This window comes from Macaca nemestrina, chromosome 1 (genome assembly GCF_043159975.1).
Source record: "Macaca nemestrina isolate mMacNem1 chromosome 1, mMacNem.hap1, whole genome shotgun sequence".
Taxonomy (NCBI): domain Eukaryota; kingdom Metazoa; phylum Chordata; class Mammalia; order Primates; family Cercopithecidae; genus Macaca; species Macaca nemestrina.
Window position 1 is genome coordinate 206,134,346 of NC_092125.1, and position 20,731 is coordinate 206,155,076.

Sequence of the window (20,731 nt, forward strand, 5' to 3'; positions counted from 1 at the left end):
CCACTGCACTCCAGCCTGGCGACAGAGTGAGACTCTGTCTCACAAAAAAAAAAAAAAGAATTCTCTGCTTTAACTCTTTCTAAATGAGATCTAGCAGCTGTGTAGAGAAGGCCCCACCTACTTGGTTTCTAAGAGTGAATGAATGTGTGGTTGTTTTCTATACATGCAGAGTTGTTAACATCTGCGGAACTATGCAAATGTGTGAAACGCAGCAGCAGTTCATTTGCAAGTGTGTTCGTTGTTGGTTATTTTCTCAAAGAAAGAACATTGGCTAAAAACAAGTAAAATCGCCGGGCACGGTGGCTCAAGCCTGTAATCCCAGCACTTTGGGAGGCCGAGACGGGCGGATCACAAGGTCAGGAGATCGAGACCATCCTGGCTAACACGGTGAAACCCCGTCTCTACAAAAAAAATACAAAAAAAATCTAGCCGGGCGAGGTGGTGGGCGCCTGTAGTCCCAGCTACTCGGGAGGCTGAGGCAGGAGAATGGCGTAAACCCGGGAGGCGGAGCTTGCAGTGAGCTGAGATCCGGCCTCTGCACTCCAGCCTGGGCAACAGAGCCAGACTCCGTCTCAAAAAAAAAAAAAAAAAAAAAAAAAAAACAAGTAAAATCATATATATTTGAATTTGGAATGTATGACAGGATACTTTCATGGCTGGTAAACTTCTCTTTCTAGTTATCAAGCTGGTGCCCTCAAATGGGCAAAGCAGTAGCAGTACTTCTATGGGTGGAAGTGGTTTTCTTTTTTATTTTATTTATTTATTTTTTTTGAGACGGAGTCTCGCTCTATCGCCCAGGCTGGAGTGCAGTGGCCGGATCTCAGCTCACTGCAAGCTCTGCCTCCCATGTTCAAGTGATTCTCCTGCCTCAGTCTCCCGAGTAGCTGGGACTACAGGCGCCTGCCACCATGCCCAGATAATTTTTGTATTTTTAGTAGAGACGGGGTTTCACCGTGTTAGCCAGGATGGGTCTCGATCTCCTGACCTCATGATCCGCCTGCCTTGGCCTCCCAAAGTGCTGGGATTACAGGCATGAGCCACCGCGCCTGACTGGTTATATATATATATATATATTTTTTTTTTTTTTTTTTTTTTTTTTTGAGACGGAGTCTCGCTCTGTCGCCCAGGCTGGAGTGCAGTGGCCGGATCTCAGCTCACTGCAAGCTCCGCCTCCCGGGTTCGGGCCATTCTCCTGTCTCAGCCTCCTGAGTAGCTGGGACTACAGGCGCCCGCCACCTCGCCCGGCTAGTTTTTTGTATTTTTTAGTAGAGACGGGGTTTCACCGTGTTAGCCAGGATGGCCTCGATCTCCTGACCTAGTGATCCGCCCGTCTCGGCCTCCCAAAGTGCTGGGATTACAGGCTTGAGCCACTGCGCCCGGCCAACTGGTTATATTTTTATAAAAATCTGATGACAACTTAGCAGTTAGCAACTGCTTGTTAATTTAGTGCTTGTTGGATACCTGCTGTATCAACCTGTAGGTCAGGTACTAGGAATATCAAGCACAATAAGAGATTGGCGTCACGGGACCGGCTGGTTCAGCATTCCCAGCAGCACAGAGTAGTTGCTCGGCAGTGCTGGATTCCCTGCCATCTCGCCATTTCCACAATCTCACCGGAGTTGTGTGATTTCTGACTGCTGCTGGGACCTGTGGGATGAGCACAGCCAGGAGAGCCTGCCACTTCTCAGAATGAAACTCTAGCCTTTGTAGAGTTTCTGCTCTGCTCAGGCAGGACAAACTTGCATCTTGGGCATTTGTGATCCACCCGATAGGTCAAATGTGCAGTGTTCTCTTGGCCCATTGTTGAGATAGCCGTGTGACCCAGGTTCTTAGAAGCCGCCAGTGTCACGGCCTAGCAATGGGGCCAGCCTGCTCATGGAAGAATCCCTACATATACAGGTGGGAAATGAGGCTCCTTGGAGAATCATACTACTTTATTGGGTTTAACTAGAGGAAAACCACTAAGAATTAGTGTCTGGTGTGGATTAATAGATTTGATTTTAAAAATGCAGTTGGCAGAAGTCCAACCCATTGATAAGTTTTTGAGCATCCATCTCTAGGTTATAGTCATTTGTATAGCAATTATGTCTACTACTGTATTGGTATGTTAAATATAATGATTCAAAGAAATGAGAAAGAATATTAAAAATCAATATGGGGTTGGGCACAGTGGCTCACACCTATAATCTCAGTACTTTGAGAGGCCAAAGTAGCAGGATCACTTGAGGCCAAGAGTTTGAGACCAGCCTGGGCAACATAACAAGACCCGCCATCTCTAAATAATAAATGTGAAAGGAGTTCGAGACTAGCCTGACCAATATAGAGAAACTCCATGTCTACTAAAAATACAAAATGAACGGGGCGTAGTGGTGCATGCCTGTAATCCCAGCTACTCGGGAGGCTGAGGCAGGAGAATTGCTTAAACCTGGGAGGCGGACGTTGCAGTGAGCTGAGATTGTGCCATTGCACTCCAGCCTGGGCTCAAAATTCAGTCTCAAAAGAAAAAAAAAAGGGCTAGGCGCGGTGGCTCACGCCTGTAATCCCAGCACTTTGGGAGGCCGAGGCGGGTGGATCACGAGGTCAGGAGATCGAGACCATCCCGGCTAACACGGTGAAACCCCATCTCTACTAAAAATACAAAAAATTAGCCGGGCGTGGTAGCGGGTGCCTGTAGTCCCAGCTACTCGGGAGGCTGAGGCAGGAGAATGGCGTGAACCCAAGAGGTGGAGCTTGCAGTGAGCCGAGATGGTACCACTGCATTCCAGCCTAGGGGACAGAGCAAGACTCCGTCTCAAAAAGAAAAAAGAAACTAGCCTGGCCAACATGGTGAAACCCCGTCTCTACTAAAAATACAAAAATTAACTGGATATGGTACATACCTGTAGTCCTAGCTACTTGGTAGTCAGAATCGCTTGAACCTGGGAGGCGGAGGCTGCAGTGAGCCAAGATGGTGCCACTGCACTGCAGCCTGGGCCACAGAGACTCCATCTCAAAAAAACAAGAAACAAGAGAAAACATTCACAGGTGTGGCTTTCAAGCCCAGCTTTTGCTGCTGTGAAATTTTTCTCACTGCAGCATTTGGCTACTCAGCCCTTTTTTTTTTTTTTTTGAGACGGAGTCTCGCTCTTTCACCAGTGGTGTGATCCCCGCTCACTGCAACTTCACCTCCCCGGTTCAAGCGATTCTTCTGCCTCAGCCTCCCGAGTAGCTGGGAGTACAGGTGTGTGCCACTACACCCAGCTAATTTTTTGTATTTTTAAAAGTAGAGATGGGGTTTCACCATGTTGGCCAGGATGATCTCAATCTCTTGACCTCATGATCTGCCTGCCTTGGCCTCCCAAAATGCTGGGATTACAGGCGTAAGCCACTGCACCCAGCCTATTGAGCTCATTTTATAGGAACTGGTAGCCCTCTTTTACCCCTGCTTTTGTGGCTTTATTACTCATCTTGCTCAATTTTGTGCCAAGAGTAAATGCAAATGTGGAAGTGAAAACTATTGGCATTTTGCGCATCACCCTAGCCCCTGGGGATTCTGTGCCAAGGAGGAACTTTCTGTCTGACTTTCTTGCCCGTTGCTTTTCCCTACAGTGCTCTCTTCCTCAGGGTCCTCCTTTGCAGTGCAGGTTGACCTCTCTGGAGAAGGGCATGGGAGCTGATGAGCAGATGAGGATGGGGTGTCAGACCCTGGGGACTGGCCCAGCAGCCTGTAGGAGCCACTCAGTAGTCACCTGGAGAACTCCACGCTGGAGTATGGAGGCCCAGAGGCCTAGAAAGTGCCAGTGAGTCCAGACAGCTCAGCAAGATGTTACGCAAAGGAAGGACACACCCAGGGGCAATTCCCTAGAAACCAGGAAGTGGGCACCTCACCCTCTAAGTTCCCATCTCAGCTGGAGTCTCAGATCACCTCTTTGTCTCCTGTCTTTGCTGTCTGCAACTGCATCATCCATAAACCAAAGTCCCACCACTTAAGAGGAAATGTGGCCTGTGGTCTTGTCTCACTGAACAGGCCTTGACTGCCTCTGAAAACTGAGTTAGTCTCTACATGGACAAAGGCTTGTATTATCTCCACTAAAGAAAAGGAGGCCCGTCAACCAGTCACCATACTCTTACCTCCACAGTCTAGGGATATGGTATATTTTTAACACTGGGATGTATTCTATGACTAGGAAACATTGTGGAGGGGTGGAAAGAGTATAGACTTTAGAAGCAGGACAGCTACACGATCTTGCTCAATAATGATACATGTTTGTTGAATGTTTACTATGTGCCAGGCACTGTACTAAATGCTTTACAAAGATTATCTCATTTGATCCTTAAACCAGTCAGTCTTCTGAGGTAGTAACTATAGTTTCATTTGACATGTCAAGAAACTGAAACTTAGGTTAAAATAACTCAGCCCTGGCTGGTACGTAGCAAGCTGGGATCCTAACCCAGTCTCATACTTTCCAAGTCCTCACCCTTAACTGCAACTGGTCAGCATCCTAAGGTACTTGACCACGCAACCCGTTCCCTAATCTTTAAAATCAGGCCATTCTAGAAAGTTGAGGATTTGGATATGATTTGTAAGTGCCTGGCACACAGTCGGAACTTAATAAATGATACCATTCTCATTTGTATAGAAGCTCAGGTGTCATTTTTATTCTATAGTTTTTTGTTTTTTTGTTTTTTTGTTTTTTTTGAGACGGAGCCTCGCTCTGTTGCCCAGGCTGGAGTGCAGTGGCTGGATCTCAGCTCACTGCAAGCTCCGCCTCCCGGGTTCACGCCATTCTCCTGCCTCAGCCTCCCGAGTAGCTGGGACTACAGGCGCCCGCCACCTCGCCCGGCTAGTTTTTTGTATTTTTTAGTAGAGACGGGGTTTCACCGTGTTAGCCAGGATGGTCTCGATCTCCTGACCTCGTGATCCACCCGTCTCGGCCTCCCAAAGTGCTGGGATTACAGGCTTGAGCCACCGCGCCCGGCCTATTCTATAGTTTTAAAATGAAATAATCTTGGATAGTCACTTACAACTTTGACGACTTTAACCACCTGATGAAACCTGCCAGTTTTCTGTAGCCTCAGGTCTCCATAAAGTTCTTCTTAAATTGGCTCCTCTCATTTCACCACCAGCTTTTGGGGCCCAAGGTCCTAAGATTGTGCTCTTGAAGCCAAGTTCTCACATTAATCCATAGACCCCTGTTTACTACGTGCAGATCTATCAGGCTAGGTGCTACAGAGATGAGGAAGACAGTCCGGGCCTCCCGGGGGCTTAGAGTTTGGGGGTGAAAGTGGGGGTGGCAGATGTTGACAAAATCTCCCATGCAGTGTGATCAGGATGGAATCCCTTTCACTGAGAGGCATTGGCACGGAGCTGCTATCACCAAGGTTGATGGCCTCGGATTCCCCTCTGCACCCACCGGTGGAACAGCTGGGGTTGCAGGATTGAGAGGAACCCTGCTGGCTGCTCTGCATCCCAAGGCTCTGAGACTGAGGGAGTCACGTGGGAGATGTTAGGTCCAAACCAGCCCGCCCTAAGTAGCAAGAATCTAGAACCTGAAGGAAGCTGGTGCAGTGTCCATCAAATCAGTTTCCACAAAGCTACTCCCCGTCCGTCTGCAGCTCAGTTTCTGTGAGACCTTGCCCGAGGTCTTTTAGAGGCTGAAAACGGTTGGCTGCCGTCGGATTCCCTGAGAAGCAGCAGTTAGGAAGCATGGTTCCTCCAGCACTTAGATGGTTTTCTGAAAGTGCTCAACTATTTCTTCATAATCATGTTCATCATCATCTGCAAAAGAGTCCGAGTCAATGAGGATCTTTAGCATTAGGCAAGTTCCTTCCCTTCTGTAGGGCAGTTTCCTCAGCTGTTCAGGGTAAGAGTTGGCCTGAATGCTCTGCGGTCTTTGCTAGCCTAGAAACCACAATTTGTTCTGTCTCAACACTTTGCAACCCTTTCATTTTCTTGTATGCCGCAGGGAGGGTAGTCTGTTGGGGACTGAACTCATTTTCCTTGCCAAAGCCCTAGAGCCCATGGGAAAGACAGTAGGAACCTTTCTACCCGAGCCCACCCCATAGAGGCCTGTCCATCAAACTGGGACCATAGAAGGGTCTGTCCCCAGGCAGGGCCATCAGAGGTAAAGGAAGCAGCAAGGTAGGGAGGGGAGACACAAGGACAAGGGTGAGCAGCGCCCACAGGGACTCACCTGGATCCTGCCTTTGGGGCTTAGCGGGCCTGTGGCCCTTCCTGTGGGCAGGAATCTTCCTGTACGTACTGGAGCCATCCTTGGTGAACTTTGGCAAGGTCTTCGCCTTGGGTTTGGGCAGCAGAGCGTGTTGCTGCAATCCTAAGACTTGAGAAGACTTTGGGGGAAAAAGCAGAAATCAGCAGGGTCTCAAGAAATGGGGAAGCAGAGTCTACGAAAAACGGTCATTTACGTTAAAAGTGTCACTTCCTCTGCTTCTCTCTCTACTTCCTTTTCAGGCTATGACCTCTCGAGACCCCTGGTGTTTTTGCTACACGCATGTGAAATATTCTCTGGCAAGGGAGAAAGGGATCAGGGTGGAAAATGAGGATAGGGTTGGGGGCTGGAGACAGGGTGTTCCTGGGATTCCCCACTTAGGAATTCGGTCAATGTCCTTTAATTCTCTTGCTGAAGGGGAAAAAAGCAAAGTGGGGATACCTTAAGAAAGCAGCCGCAAAGCCTCATGACGGCGCCTGAGCTGAGGAGGCCCAGAAGGAAGACTACTGCCACTGCGCTCCCCCATGTGCCAGATGCTACGTGACGTCTGCCCTTTCATCCTCAAGTCACCCTCTGGTTTCAATTCCCAGTTTATGTAGGAGAGAAAGTGTGCCTTGTCAAAGGTCACACGGGGATCCACAGCAGGGCCAAGGTTTGGACCCAGGGCCACGCCTGTGACCTGTAAAGGCAGCAGTCTTGGCACCACACCATGCTTTACAGAGCGTGTGGCACAGCTCCCTGATCAGCACCAAGATTTCGACACACAAAGGGGAAAAGTTGTTCCAGGGTGACAGCAGTGACCGGGCCCAGAGTCCCTCCATCGGGAGCCAAGACGCGGGCTGAGGTCTGTGGGTTTTGGAAAGTACACTTTTCAGCACTGGCACAAGGCCTGTGTTTCGGATGTCTCAGTCCAGCCATTGTCAGAAAATGACTTCCCATGCTCACCCCACAGATAAAAGCCTCTTCTGGGGCTGAGACCACTCAGGAGTCATCTTGTAACTTCCACTGCCACCTGCTGCCTACCACACATGACTAAATACAGTCACCCAAGATCCCAAAACAAGAGCTGGTGATAGTAAAGGATGTTTGATCTGTCTCATCCCCTCCCGTTCTCAGCAGACCACAGTAGTTAGAAGCTCAGGCTGTGTGGTCAGACCTAACTGCAAGCCCTGGCCCTGCCACTTGCTGGCTGTGTGATTTCAGGTAAACTACTTTACCTCTCTGTGCCTCTCACCTTCTCAACTGTGAAGCAAGACACCGGTGTGTAACTCAGAAGCACTGTGAGAATTGGTTGGGACAAAGCGTATCAGGGGCCTGCCACAGAGTAAGCAAGTCACAGAAAGCAGCTAGCACAACAGCAGCTGCAGAGGATATCTATCACTGGTCTACTGGCAAGAAAAAGGACGCTCGGAGGAGTACCCAGCACAGGCACAGAGTAAGGGAACCAGAATATAAACTTGGTCTTTCTGGCCCCATGCCTGGCTCTTTCCCGCTCATCTGTGATTCTCTTTGGCCCGTTTAGCAGGTACTCTCTGGCCTTGGAGCAGGGAAGGTCCCTGCCCCCACAGAACTCTTTCCAGTCAGAGACTCAGGTAGGACTCAGTAAAAGTGTGTTCTGAGCTATGCAGAGCGTGCAGTGGGAGTACAGAAGAGGAGGCAGGACCACCGCTGCTGAGTGGGAAATCGAGTCCTGCCTTGCCTGTGAGCCTAGAGGGGGAAGAACACTGTTGGCAGAAGGCCCGGGTGTGGGGCTGGGAAGCAGCAGTCCCAGTGCCATGGGGGAGCTGCGGGCACGTCTCTCGCTGGAGCGTGGACAGCAGAGTGAGTGGAGGAAGATGGGTCAGGGGCGGTGCGACAAGTCAGCTTATAAAGGACCCTGGATGCCATGTTAAGGGGTTTGCATCATCCCACGATGATAGGCAGCCACAGAAGTTTCCAGAAGATGGAGCTGTGGCCCATCAGTGACTAAGAAAGGAGTTAGAAGGCCTTTCTGACAGCTTTCAGAGGCTGCTGAAGCAGTTTAGGAGAAAAATGATGAGGCTCGAACTAGAAGTGAAGGCAGCAGTAGTGGAGAGAGGAAAGCACCATGAACTTGGAGTTGGACTGTCCATGGCCAAGTTCAGTCCTCCCACTTATTAACAGGGACCATGGTCGAGTCTCAGGGTCTCCGAGTCCTCGTTTTTTCAATCGTAAGATACTGATAATCACGCCAACCTCGGGATTAATTGTGAGGTGGAATAAGAATAATGGGTGCAAAGTGTGCAAGTTTATAAACTACAAGTTTACACATTTGCAAGAGAAACATGACAGATGTGACAAAGAAGCAGTGATCCCAATAGGTGACCCCTCCCTGCCCTCTGGGATTATACTGGTACCTTGACGCCTCCCTCCTGGGTGCTGTGTCTCCTCTGCTTGCTGAGGCCCTGACTTTTAGGGGGCCTGGGTGGGGGGGCTTGGATCTCACAGGCTGGTAACTTCCGAAGACGATAATAGAAGGTGTCTGTCAGCTCCTCCACTGTGGCCATGGGGAGAGACCCCTCTGGCCAGTCTGGCTGCCCCTTGGCCTCCACGACAGTCAGGTCCAGCCACCGGGGAGGGATCTCAAAGCACATCCCAGGCTCAGAGTCCAGGCTCACCACCAAGAATGGCTCTGTGATCTTCTCCTCCAGCCGCAGGCCCAGGAAGGAGGTCAGAGGGTCAGTGGGATGGCGGCTGTCCTTGGCTACCACCTTGACCTCACAAGGCAGCGAGAACTGGGCAGTCAGATCCGCCAGGCTGTAGCGCCGACTGTCACTCATCTCCTCCACGAAGCTGCCAGGGAAGTGGAGGGGCAGCAGGACCCGCTCTGGGCTCTCTGCCTCCTCTTCACACTCTTCCTCCTCATCCTCCCCAGCCTGGTCACTCAGCCGCTGGCAAACCAAGACGTCCAGGTCATTGCCCTGGGCCCCATGGGCCTGGCCAGACCCCAGCACCTCCAGCCGGTCACCCACAGCCAGGGACGTGAACTCGGGATTCTCCTCCCTCTCACCCTCACAGTCCTTAGTGGCCACCACCCGGAGTGGCTGGCCTGGCTGGAAAGCACCTAGGAGGTCATAGGCCGTGGGGAACTCCCTTGGCCGCCGCCGCAGCTTGCCCTGGTAGGCCCCTGACACCAGGAAGTGCCTGGGCACCTTGCGGCCCTTGCTTGAGGCCAGGACCCGCCAGGGTGGTGAGGCTAGGCCATAGATGCAAAGCCTCTGGCCTTTCTGCAAGGAGCCCAGCCACGGGCTGAGGAAGATGGGACGGCGCTCAGGAACCTCCAGGATCTCCGTGGACAGGGGGAAAGGGCCTTGCCGGGCCAGGACCTCGCTCAGCAGCAGCGGTTTGATGAAGTGGACATGTTGGGAGGAGGCGGTGACGTCCTCCACGTCGACCTCCAGGGTGGAAGGGATCTTGACAATGGTCCTGCGCACTGTGGAGAGGGGCAGCTCAGTGGCACTGCATGCCACCCCAGGAGTGGCCCCCACCCCAGGCATAGAGCATCGGCTGGGCCGGCTGGCCTCCTTCCCACTGCCGTCTTTTCTTTCTTTTTATTCATTTATTTATTTTATTTATTCGTGTTTTTTTTTGAGATGGAGTTTCGCTCGATCTGGAGTTTCACTCTTGTCGCACGGGCTGGAGTGCAATGGCACGATCTCGGCTCACTGCAACCTCCGCCTCCCAGATTCAAGCAATTCTCCCACCTCAGCCTCCCAAGTAGCTGGGATTACAGGCGCCCACCACCATGCCCAGCTAATTTTTGTAGTTTTAGTAGAGATGGGGTTTCACCATGTTGGCCAGGTTGGTCTTGATCTCCTGTCCTCAGGTGATCCTCCCACCTCAGCCTCCCAAAGTGTTGGGATTACAGGCGTGAGCCACCATGCCTGGCCCCCACTGCCATCTTTTATTTCCAATCAGAATCTTCCAATTTACGCCACATTCCCACACATGCTTTCCCTTCAACCTTCTTTTTTTTTTTTTTTTGAGACGGAGTCTCGCTCTGTCGCCCAGGCTGGAGTGCAGTGGTGCGATCTTGGCTCACTGCAAGCTCCACACCTGGGGTTCACACCATTCTCCTGCTTCAGCCTCCCAAGTAGCTGGGACTACAGGTGCCCGCCACCACACCCAGCTAACTTTTCTGTGTTTTTAATAGAGACGGGATTTCACTGTGTTAGCCAGGATGGTCTCAATCTCCTGACCTCGTGATCTGCCCGCCTCAGCCTCCCAAAGTGCTTGGATTACAGGCGTGAGCCACCGCGCCTGGCCCCATCCTTTTTAAAAAATTTTTTATTTTTATTTTTTCTTCCTCCAAGTATTAAGAAAAAATAAAAACAAATTTTAAAATTATTATTTTTAGGCTGTGCTCGGTAGCTCACGCCTGTAATCCTGGCACTTTGGGAGGCCAAGGTGGGCAGATCACCTGAGGTCAGGAGTTCCAGAACAGCCTGGCCAATATGGCGAAACCCTGTCTCTACTAAAAATACAAAAAAATTATCTTGGCATGGTGGCAGGCACCTATAATCCCAGCTAGTAGGGAGGCTGAGGCAGGAGAATCGCCTGAACCCAGGAGATGGAGGTTGCAGTGAGCTGAGATCAACCATTGTACTCCAGCCTGGGTGACACAGCAAGATTCTGCTTCAGAAAAAAATGAAAGAGATGAGGTCTCGCCCTGTTGCCCAGGCTGGAATGCAGCAGTGTGATCATAGCTCACCACAACCTTGAACTCTTGGGCTCAAGTGATCCTCTTGCCTCAGCCTCCCGAGTAGCTACTACTACAAGCACTATGCCTAGCTAATTTTTTAAAAAACTCTTTGTAGAGATGCGGATCTTGCTATGTTGCCTAGTCTGGTCTGGAACACCTGAGATCAAGCGATCCTCCAAAGTGCTGGTATTACATGCGTGAGCCACTGCGCCTGGCCCAGCAGAGATAATTTGAGCATCAATAAGAATAACTGGCCAGGCACAGTGGCTTACACCTGTAATCCCAGCACTTTGGGAGGCCGAGGTGGGTGGATCACCTGAGGTCAGGAGTTCGAGACCAGCTAACACGGTGACACTCCGTTTCTACTAAAAATACAAAAAATTAGCTGCGTGTGGTGGTGCATGCCTGTAATCCCAGCTACTCGGGAAGCTGAGTCAGGAGAATCACTTGAACCGGGGAGGCGGAAGTTGCGGTGAGCCGAGATCGCACCATTGCACTCCAGCTTGGGCAACAAGAACGAAACTCCATCAAAAAAAAAAGAATGGCCGGGCGCGGTGGCTCAAGCCTGTAATCCCAGCACTTTGGGAGGCCGAGACGGGTGGATCACGAGATCAGGAGATCGAGACCATCCTGGCTAACACGGTGAAACCCTGTCTCTACTAAAAAATACAAAAAACTAGCCGGGCGAGATGGCGGGCGCCTGTAGTCCCAGCTACTCGGGAGGCTGAGGCAGGAGAATGGCGTAAACCCCGGAGGTGGAGCTTGCAGTGAGCTGAGATCCGGCCACTGCACTCCAGCCCGGGCGACACAGCGAGACTCCGTCTCAAAAAAAAAAAAAGAATAACTTCAGTGTAATACAGAGGAAGCAACCTGAAGTTCCAGCTGATCCTCAGGGATGGGGTGGGGGTGTCTTCCATCAGAGCAGCTCCCGGGGGCACCCCTCTTTCTCTCCCCCAGCAGCCCCCATCCACTTGCCCAGGCAACTCACTATGCATGATGGCTTGGATCTCATACTGGGGCCGCAGGATCAGGGAATGCCAGGGCAGGGTGGGGCAGGTGAGGACGAGGTCCTTCAAGGCTGGATCCTGTAGGACCTGGAGCAGAGTTCGAGGGGCACTGGGCTCCCATTTCCGGAAGGGCCCCTTCTGGGATAGGGGCAGGTGCAGGATGACCTGTTGACCCTCCAAGCCCAGGACACAGCGGGCACAGCGGATCCCGAGGTGCATCACCACAGCCTCAAGCATGAGGAGCTGGTCCTCAGTCACCACCCTGCCCTCTGTGACAATCCTGTGGGTCGACATGAAGCAAGTGGGCAGCTGCTTGGAGCTCTGAGTTGTGGCAGAGACCAGCTCCTCCAGGGTTTCGTAGCTCTGTGGAGTGTTGAGGGGAGTGAAGTAGCCTATGGGGGACAGCAGAGGGCAGGTGGGTCATTGTGGGGTGTCAGAGTGGGGCAGGCCCTTGCCAAGTCCGGACCCCAGTCTGGCCCTGCAGATGACCCACCCGGGAACAGGCGTCAATGAGGGATTTGCATCTGGACATCTGGGCTGCAGGGCTGAGGGACACAGGGCAGAAAGTGGCGGTGCATGAAGGGACAGGGAGAGACAGGAAGTAGGGACCGAGAGAGACTTGTCACCAGAGACACAGAGAATGGAAGAGGGACACATTCCCTGACAGACACACTAGACTTCCACACTCTCCTAGCTCCTGACCCCACCTGCCTCTAACTGCCATCTTAGCCTTTCCTCCAGAGGCCTCCCCATAGCTCCGATCTCACGCATCCAAAACCTACCGTCCCTCTCTCCCAAACTAACATCCCAGGAGCTGCTGGCCAGAGCCACCTCAGACCACCCACTGTACCCCTGCATCCTGGCTGCCACTACTGACTGCCCAACTGCCCCTCACTTCCTTCCTCCAGCCCCCACCCATTCCACCACCAGCTGGCCTAAACACCTCGCTTCCGGACATGATACCTCTTTGGGGAAGCAGGTTTTTCCTGCCCCAAACCCACAACCTGAAGCTAATCGAGGAAACACCGCACAAGCCAGGACTGAGAGATATTCTACACAAGTACTGGTCTAGATGCTTCAAAATGTCAACGTCAAGACAAAGGCAGAGGAACTGCTCCAGTCTGAAGGAGAATGAAGAAACAGGACAATTGAATATGATGTGTGATCTAGGACTAGACTCTGGATTGAGGGGAAAAACTGCTATAAAGCATATTATGAGGATAGTTGCTGGAATTCAAATATAGACTGTGGATTAGGCAGTAGTACTGTACCAAAATTAAATTTCCTGAATTTGATCATTGAACCATGTGAATGAATGTCCTTGTTTTGGGGAGATACTATAATACTTAGGGGTAATATATAGATGTAAAAGGGATCATGTCTGCAATTTGCTCTTAAATGGTTCAGAAAAAACATATCCATATATACACATATAGTAATATGTTCATATGTGTGTGTGTATGTGTGGAGAGAGAGAAACACATGTAACAAATGTTTAACACTTGATGGAGAAAAAAGGAAACCTGAGGCTGTTTTTGGCCAGGTACACTGGCTCACACCCATGATCCCAACACGTTGGGAGGCTGAGGCAGGAGAACTGCTTGAACCCAGGAGTTCCAGACCAGCTTGGGCAATATAATGAGACCTCATCTCTACAAAAAATTTAAAAATTGGCCAGGCACGTTGGCTCACACCAGTAATCCCAGCACTTGGGAGGCTGAGGCGGGCAGATTGCTTGAGCTCAGGAGTTGGAGACCACCCTAGGGAATATGGTGAAACTGTCTCTACCAAAAATACGAAAAACAATGCCGGGCGCCCTGGCTCACACCTGTAATCCCAGCACCTTTTTTTTTTTTTTTTTTTTTTTTGAGACAGCGTCTCACTCCGTTACCCAGGCTGGAGTGCAGTGGCGTGATCTCGGCTCACTGCAAGTTCCGCCTCCCGGGTTCACGCCATTCTCCTGCCTCAGCCTCCCAAGCAGCTGGGACCACAGGCGCCCGCCACCACGCCCGGCCAATTTTTTGTATTTTTAGTAGAGACATCTCGATCTCCTGACCTCGTGATCCGCCCGTCTTGGCCTCCCAAAGTGCTGGGATTACAGGCGTGAGCCACCGCACCCGGCCTGTAATCCCAGCACTTTAGGAGGCCAAGGCGGGCGGATCACAAGGTCAGGAATTGAGACCAGCCTGGCCAATATGGTGAAACCCTGTCTCTAAAAATACAAAACAATGAGCTGGGTGTGGTGGCGCATGCCTGTAATCCCAGCTACTTGGGAGGCTGAGGCAGGAGAATTGCTTGAACTTGGAAGGTGGAGGTTGCAGTGAGCCGAGATCATGCCACGGCACTCCAGCCTGGGTGACACAGCGAGACTCCATCTCAAAAAAAAACCACAAACAACAACAACAACAACAAAATGAGCTGGGCACAGCAGCACAGAGCTGTAGTCCCAGCTACTTGGGAGGCTGAGGCAGGAGGATTGCTTGAGCCCAGGAGATGGAGGTTGCAGTGAGCTTAGATCATGCCACTGCACTCCAGCCTGGGCAACAGAGCAAGTCTCAAAAAAATAAAAATGCAAACAAAAAATTGGCTGAGCGTGGTGGCCCAGGCCTATAATCCCAGCTACTCAGGAAGCTGAAGTGGGAGTATCGCTTGAGCCAGGGAGGCAGAGGTTGCAGTGAGCCGTGATTGCACCACTGCACTCCAGCCTAGGTGACAGAACAAGACTCTGTCTCAAAAAAAAAAAATTAATGAATCTGGATAAAGGATGTACAGGAGTTCTAGCAAATTCTAGGTCTGTAAGTTTAAAATTATTTCAAAAGAAAAAGAAAAAAAAACTCAAAATATAAAATACATTGCTTCCATATTAAAAACATCATTGGGGCCGGACATGGTGACTCACACCTGTAATCCCAACACTTTGGGAGGTCGAGGCAGGAGGATCGCATGAACCTAAGAGTTTGAGACCAGGCTGGAGAACATAGCAAGACCCTGTCTCTACTAAAAACAAGAAAGAAAAAAACCTCATTGGCTCTTCAGTGCCTTCAAAATAAAGAACAGTGTCAGCACACCGCATAGCCCCCAGGTGGTGTGGCTCCTGCGGCTCCCCACACAACGTGCCCCTAACCCAGAAGCCACACTCTCCGGTGTCGGGCAGGCAGTCACATAACAGCCAGTCCTCAGAGTGTGCCTGCTTTGTACCAGGTGCCCCCCCCCACTTTTTTTTTTTTTTTTTTTTGAGACGGAGTCTCGCCTTATTGCCCAGGCTGCAACCTCCACCTCCCAGGTTCAAGTGATTCTCATGCCTCAGCCTCCTGAATAGCTGGGATTATAGGTGCCCCCCACCATACCTAGTTAATTTTTGTATTTTTAGCAGAGACAGAGTTTCACCATGTTGGCCGGGCTGGTCTTGAACTCCTGACCTCAGGTGATCCACCTGCCTCAGCCTCCCAAACAGCTGGGATTACAGGCATGAGCCACCAGTCACCGTACCCAGCCTGTCCCAGGCCCCTTTCTAAGTGCTGCATACATATCAGCTCATTTCATCCTCATATCAAGCCTAATCACCCTCATTACAGAAGAGGAAACTGAGGCCCGGAGAGGTCCCAGGAACTTGCCTAGCTTGCCCAAGGCCACTGGGATTCAATTCCAGGCCGCTGACTTCAGGGTCCATGCCATGGCCCACCACACTACTTGCCTCTTAAAATAATTGAGCTCTGGCCAGGCGCAGTGGCTCACGCCTATAATCCCAGCACTTTGGGAGGCTGAGACGGGCAGATCACAAGGTCAGGAGATCGAGACAGTCCTGGTTAACATGGTGAAACCCTGTCTCTACTAAAAATACAAAAAAAAAAAAAAAATTAGCTGGGCATCGTGGCAGGCGCCTGCAGTCCCAGCTACTCAGGAGACTGATCCAGGAGAATGACGTGAACCCAGAAGGCGGAGCTTGCAGTGAGCCCAGATCACGCCACTGCATTCCAGCTTGGGTGACAGAGCGAGACTCCATCTCCAAAAAATAAAAATAAATAATAATAATTGAGCTCCTTGGGGTCTCCTGAGCACCAAATGTGCACGTGCTACTCCCTGTGGCTGGGATCTTTCTTCTGGTTCATATGCCACCTCCTCCAGGAAGCCCTCACAGACCCTGAGGCAGGTTACTCTTGCTCAGAGCCCTCTCTAAAGCTTATGCCTCCTTTTACTGTTGCCCTCCTCTCACTGTCATCCCGGAAGCTCTCCACTGGAGAGGGTGGCACCTGGTTCATCCTGAGTCCCACACCCACAGCCCCCCACACAAAGCTTGGCACACATGGGTGTCTGCAAATGTTTGGGGAGTGAATGTGTGAGTGAACACAGAGACAGGCACCTGGACAGGGCTTGGAACACAGGCAGGTGTGACCAGAGACCGAGAGGGAGAGGGCGCAACCTCTCTGAGTCCAGGGCATTGTAGACCCTCTGAGGACATCCCCACCCTTGAGGCTGGGTTGTGGTGGATGTGAGGGCCTTGGGAGCAAACCCAGAGGGGAAGGAGTGACTGCTGGACGTGGCAAGCCCACGAGCAGCTGGCAGATGTGCCAGGAGGGTGCCGGGGCACGTGGGGAGGCAGAGGTGCCCACCTTACCCTGGAAGTTGCAGGGGAGCTCCATGGTCTGGCTGGTCCTCGGGTTCTCACAGACCACCTTCTGGAGGCGAACCTGGGTGACCTTGATCAGGTCCCCTGTGGAGAGGCAGCACTCATTCCCAGAGATCTCATAGATGGAGCCTGTGGAGACAGGGACTCCGTTTCCCCGCTGGACAAGGGCCAAGCGCTGGGCAGCCTGTGACCCGGGGCCCAAGAAGCTGTGCTCTGCCATGCCTTTGCACATGGTGCCTGCTGCCTGGCATGCCCTGCTCTGTCATTCCTGCCTCATTCCCACAGGTTCACTCATCCTCAGCTGTTCTTGCCCTTCCTAGCATCGGTACGCCCCACTGTGGCACACTTCTCTGGCCTTTTTCACCCCTGTGCCTCCTTCACTGAGTTCCCAGGCAGGGCTGATCTGTCTCAACATCACTGCAGCCAGCACAGGGCTTGGCCTCTGAGTATGTGTTAAGTCCACAAATCGATAAACAACTCAGTGAATCACCCTCTCTGAGCCTGAGGGAGTTGGGATTCCCTTAGTGTACAGCTAAAAAATCAGGCTCAGAGAGGGGTCAGTGGCTCCCTGGAGATTACCGGGGCCCAGAGCCGGCACCCAGCCCTCCTAGCACCCTGGAAAACAGAGGGACACTGACAGAGTGAGGCCAGTGGGCAAAGCTCTGCTTTCCTGGTTTAAAGTGTGTAAGTGGTGTCGAGAACACAGAAGGTGCTCAATAACGCTCTCTCCTGCGTACACGGAGTGCAGTCTCTCCGTCCAGCTAATGGAGGACAACAGACTACGTGGCAGGACCTTGAGGCCACCTGACCCCAGCCCCACCCACAGGGCAGCCCCAACATCAGTCCTGAGAAACTGACGAAAACCTCCCCATGTACCCCCAGGAAAACACCCCCTGGTCATAAATCACAGTGCGTTTACAATGTCAGGGCGTGGGCCTTCCAGACTGCTGAGAACAGCAACTGTGGTGCTACAGATACCCAGCACCACGCCAAGGGCTACTGATGCGTCACTGTATTTAAGACCCATGACTGCTCTTGCGGAGACAGGCAGTTTCAATTTCCTACATGATGAAACGGCTGGCTGGGCGTGGTGGCTCACGCCCGTAATCCCAACACTTTGGGAGGCCAAGGCGGGTGAATCACCTGAGGTCAGGAGTTCGAGACCAGCCTTGCCAACATGGTGAAACCCTGTCTCTACTAAAAATACAAAAATTAGCCCAGCGTGGTGGCGGGCGCCTGTAATCCCAGCTACTCGGGAGGCTGAGGCAGGAGAATTGCTTAAACCCAGGAGGCAGAGGTTGCAGTGAGCTGAAATCAGGCTACTGCACTCCAGCCTGGGTGACAGAGGGAGACACCATCTCAAAAAAGAAAAAGAAAAAGAAACAGCCTCGCAGGGGTTGAGTAGGTTGTACATGATGATCAAGTAATAGGAGGCAGAACTAGAAGTTATGGCTGGGTGCGGTGGCTCATGCTTGTAATCCCAACACTTTGGGAGGCTAAAGTGGGAGGACTGCTTGAGGACAGGAGTTCAAGACCAGCCTGGGCAACACAGGCCTCGTCCTTTTTTTTGAGACAGAGTCTCACTGTCGCCCAGACTGGAGTGCAGTGGTGCAATCACAGTTGATTGGAGCCTCAACCTCCCAGGCTCAAGCAATCTTCCCACCTCAGCCTCCCGAGTAGCTGAGACTACAGGCATGTGCCATCACACCTGACTAATTTTTTTATTTTGTGTACAGACACAGTCTCACTATGTTACCCAGGTTGGTCTTGAACCTCTGAGCTCAAGTGATCCTCCTGCCTCAGCCTTCCAAAGTCCTGGGATTACAGGCATGAGCCACCACACCCTGCAATTTTTTATTTTAAAATTTTTTGTAGACGTGGGGTCTCACCATGTTGCCAGGACTGATCTCCAACTCCTAGGCTCAAGCAATCCTCCCACCTCGGCCTCCCAAAGTGTTGAGATTACAAGTATGAGCTATCACACACAACCTATGTTCTATTAAACAAAAAACAGGGCCTGATGTGGTGGCTCATGCCCATAATCCCAACAGTTTGGGAGGCTGAGGCAGGCAGATCACTTGAGTCCAGGGGTTTGAGACCAACCTGGGCAACATGACAAAACCCTATCTTTACAAAAAATACAAAAATTAGCTGGACGTGGTGGTGCATGCCTGTGGTCCCAGCCTCTCAGGAAGCTGAGGTGGGAGGATCACTTGAGCCCAGGAGGTCGAGGCTGCAGTGAGCTGTATCGTGCCACTGCACTCCAGCCTGGGCAACAGAGCCAGACTCTGTCTCAGAAAATTAAAAAAAACCTAGGTTGAACCCAGGGTGTTTGCCTCCAGAGCCAGTGCTCCTAACCACGCAGCCAACCACATCCGAGTGCCCTGCCAGACACCTGCCCCTGTTGGCAAGGCCATCTGTCCTCTACACTCACCCACCCCACTCACACACCCACACCCTATCATGGCCTTCTCTAGTCATTATCACTCTGACTTCCACCACTTCCACCAACCCGTATCAGGCAGGATGAGGAAACAGGTGTTGTAACACCAGCAGGCAAGGGGTGCTGGGAGGACGGAGACACTTGGTCCTGGGCTGGGGGAAGAGCAAACAGATCCCAGGTGCCTGCCTGCAGAAAGCCCCTGGAGGTAGAGTCAGAATTTGAACCCAGATCTGCCAGATTCCCAAGAGGACCTGGAGAGATCCACTGCGAGGTGGTGGCCCCGGGCAGGACCCTCCATGTGGGACTTCCTTGGTCTAGGACCCCACTTGGGACCGAAAACATTGCTGGAAGCTGGTGAGACACAGCGTTTTCCTGCAGCCAGGAAACAGGATGAGGCCTCAAGCCTCAGTTTGCTCTCTAAGGAAGGAACCCGCACCCCCACACAGCATCTCTCACCTCCACCTCCATCTCCCCTGCTCGGTGGCCCACGGGTCCTCCCTCCCCACAGAACAGCCCTGACCACCCATCCACTGTGCTGTCCTCCCCTGCCTTCCACTGTCTGTTAGTGCCTCACCTCTTGCTCCTTCAGGCAATGACTAGTGACTGTGCGCCTCCTGCGTGCCCATCCCTGTGAACCAGGGCGCTGTGGGCAGGCAGCAGATGTACGGGGGCGTGCAAGGAGCATAGAGCCGGGAAGGCTTCAGGGAGGAAGGGCCATTTAAGCTGAGAACTGAAGAGTTGATCAAATCAAGTACTGCCCATGGTCAAACAGAGGGCCAAGGTGGACGCAGGGACTGAAGGAAGGCAGTGTAGAGGAGGGCCAGGGGGAGGAGTGGGAGGCCACAGACGGGAAGACTGACCCTGCACTTCAGAATCAAGACGCAGCCACGACCACCAGCGCCCTAATGTGTCTCAGCGGTCGGACCTCCGTCCCATGCGCACCGCGAGGCCACCTCGGAGTGGCCCGGCTGCATCCACCTCCCGCGCCTGAACCCACTAACTTTTCACCACCCTGCGGGGCAGGTCAGCGGTCCCCATTCCACGAAAGCAAAAGCCGAGGTCCAGAGAGGTTGAGGGTGGCCCCAAATCACACAGCTTGGCCAGTGGCAGCGTCGGGATTTGAACCCGGCGGCAGTTTTCCCAGATTGCTAACGCCTTCTCGGGGTCTCTGCCCCCGCCCCACACCGAGGGAGTGTTCGGAGGGGTTCCAGCCCCCGCTCACCCTCGAAGTAGACCCCCGAGCAGACCCGCAGCACGCGTGGGAGGGTCTCGGGGTCCAGGGCGCGCACGAAGTCCTGCAGCGGAACCGGCTCCATGGTCACCACGGCTCTCTGGGCGCAGACTGAGGGGCCGGCGAGCGATCCCCGGGAGCCCTGCAGCCCCGCCCCACCGACACCCCGCCCCGCAAGCCGAAGCCCCGCCCCGCCAGCCCGCGGGAGCCCTGCAGCGCGACCCCGCAGAAGCCCCGCCCCGCCGAAGCCCCGCCCCTGCCCCTGCAGTACCCTATGGGGGAGGGGCGATGATGAAGATGAAGTCCCAGACGCCCCCTCAGCAGTGCTCCCGGTTAGAAAAATGGGACACGGCCCTACTTGTTCTGCGTCTCATAGGAGGGACATGCCCCTGCCCTTTGGGTTTGAGGAGGGAGATGTAGTGTCAGAGCTCCGGAATGTCCCTCCAGGACACTCCATGGTCCTCTATCGGAAACCTCCTGGTGAAGCGGAACTC

The 20,731-nt window shown here is 52.5% G+C and overlaps 1 protein-coding gene across 1 annotated transcript; it reads right to left on the minus strand.

The window, feature by feature from the left end:
* Positions 1 to 1,103: 1,103 nt before the first annotated feature.
* On the minus strand, positions 1,104 to 20,348 carry LOC105494549 (thymocyte selection associated family member 2). Its single transcript, XM_011763063.3, has 6 exons — positions 20,229 to 20,348; positions 16,552 to 16,692; positions 11,918 to 12,328; positions 8,585 to 9,660; positions 6,174 to 6,330; positions 1,104 to 5,758 (listed from the first exon to the last, which is right to left on the minus strand). The coding sequence occupies exons 1-6, from the start codon at positions 20,320 to 20,322 to the stop codon at positions 5,703 to 5,705; spliced, it is 1,935 nt and encodes a 644-aa protein (XP_011761365.2). The 5' UTR covers positions 20,323 to 20,348; the 3' UTR covers positions 1,104 to 5,702.
* Between the last annotated feature and the right edge of the window lie 383 nt (positions 20,349 to 20,731).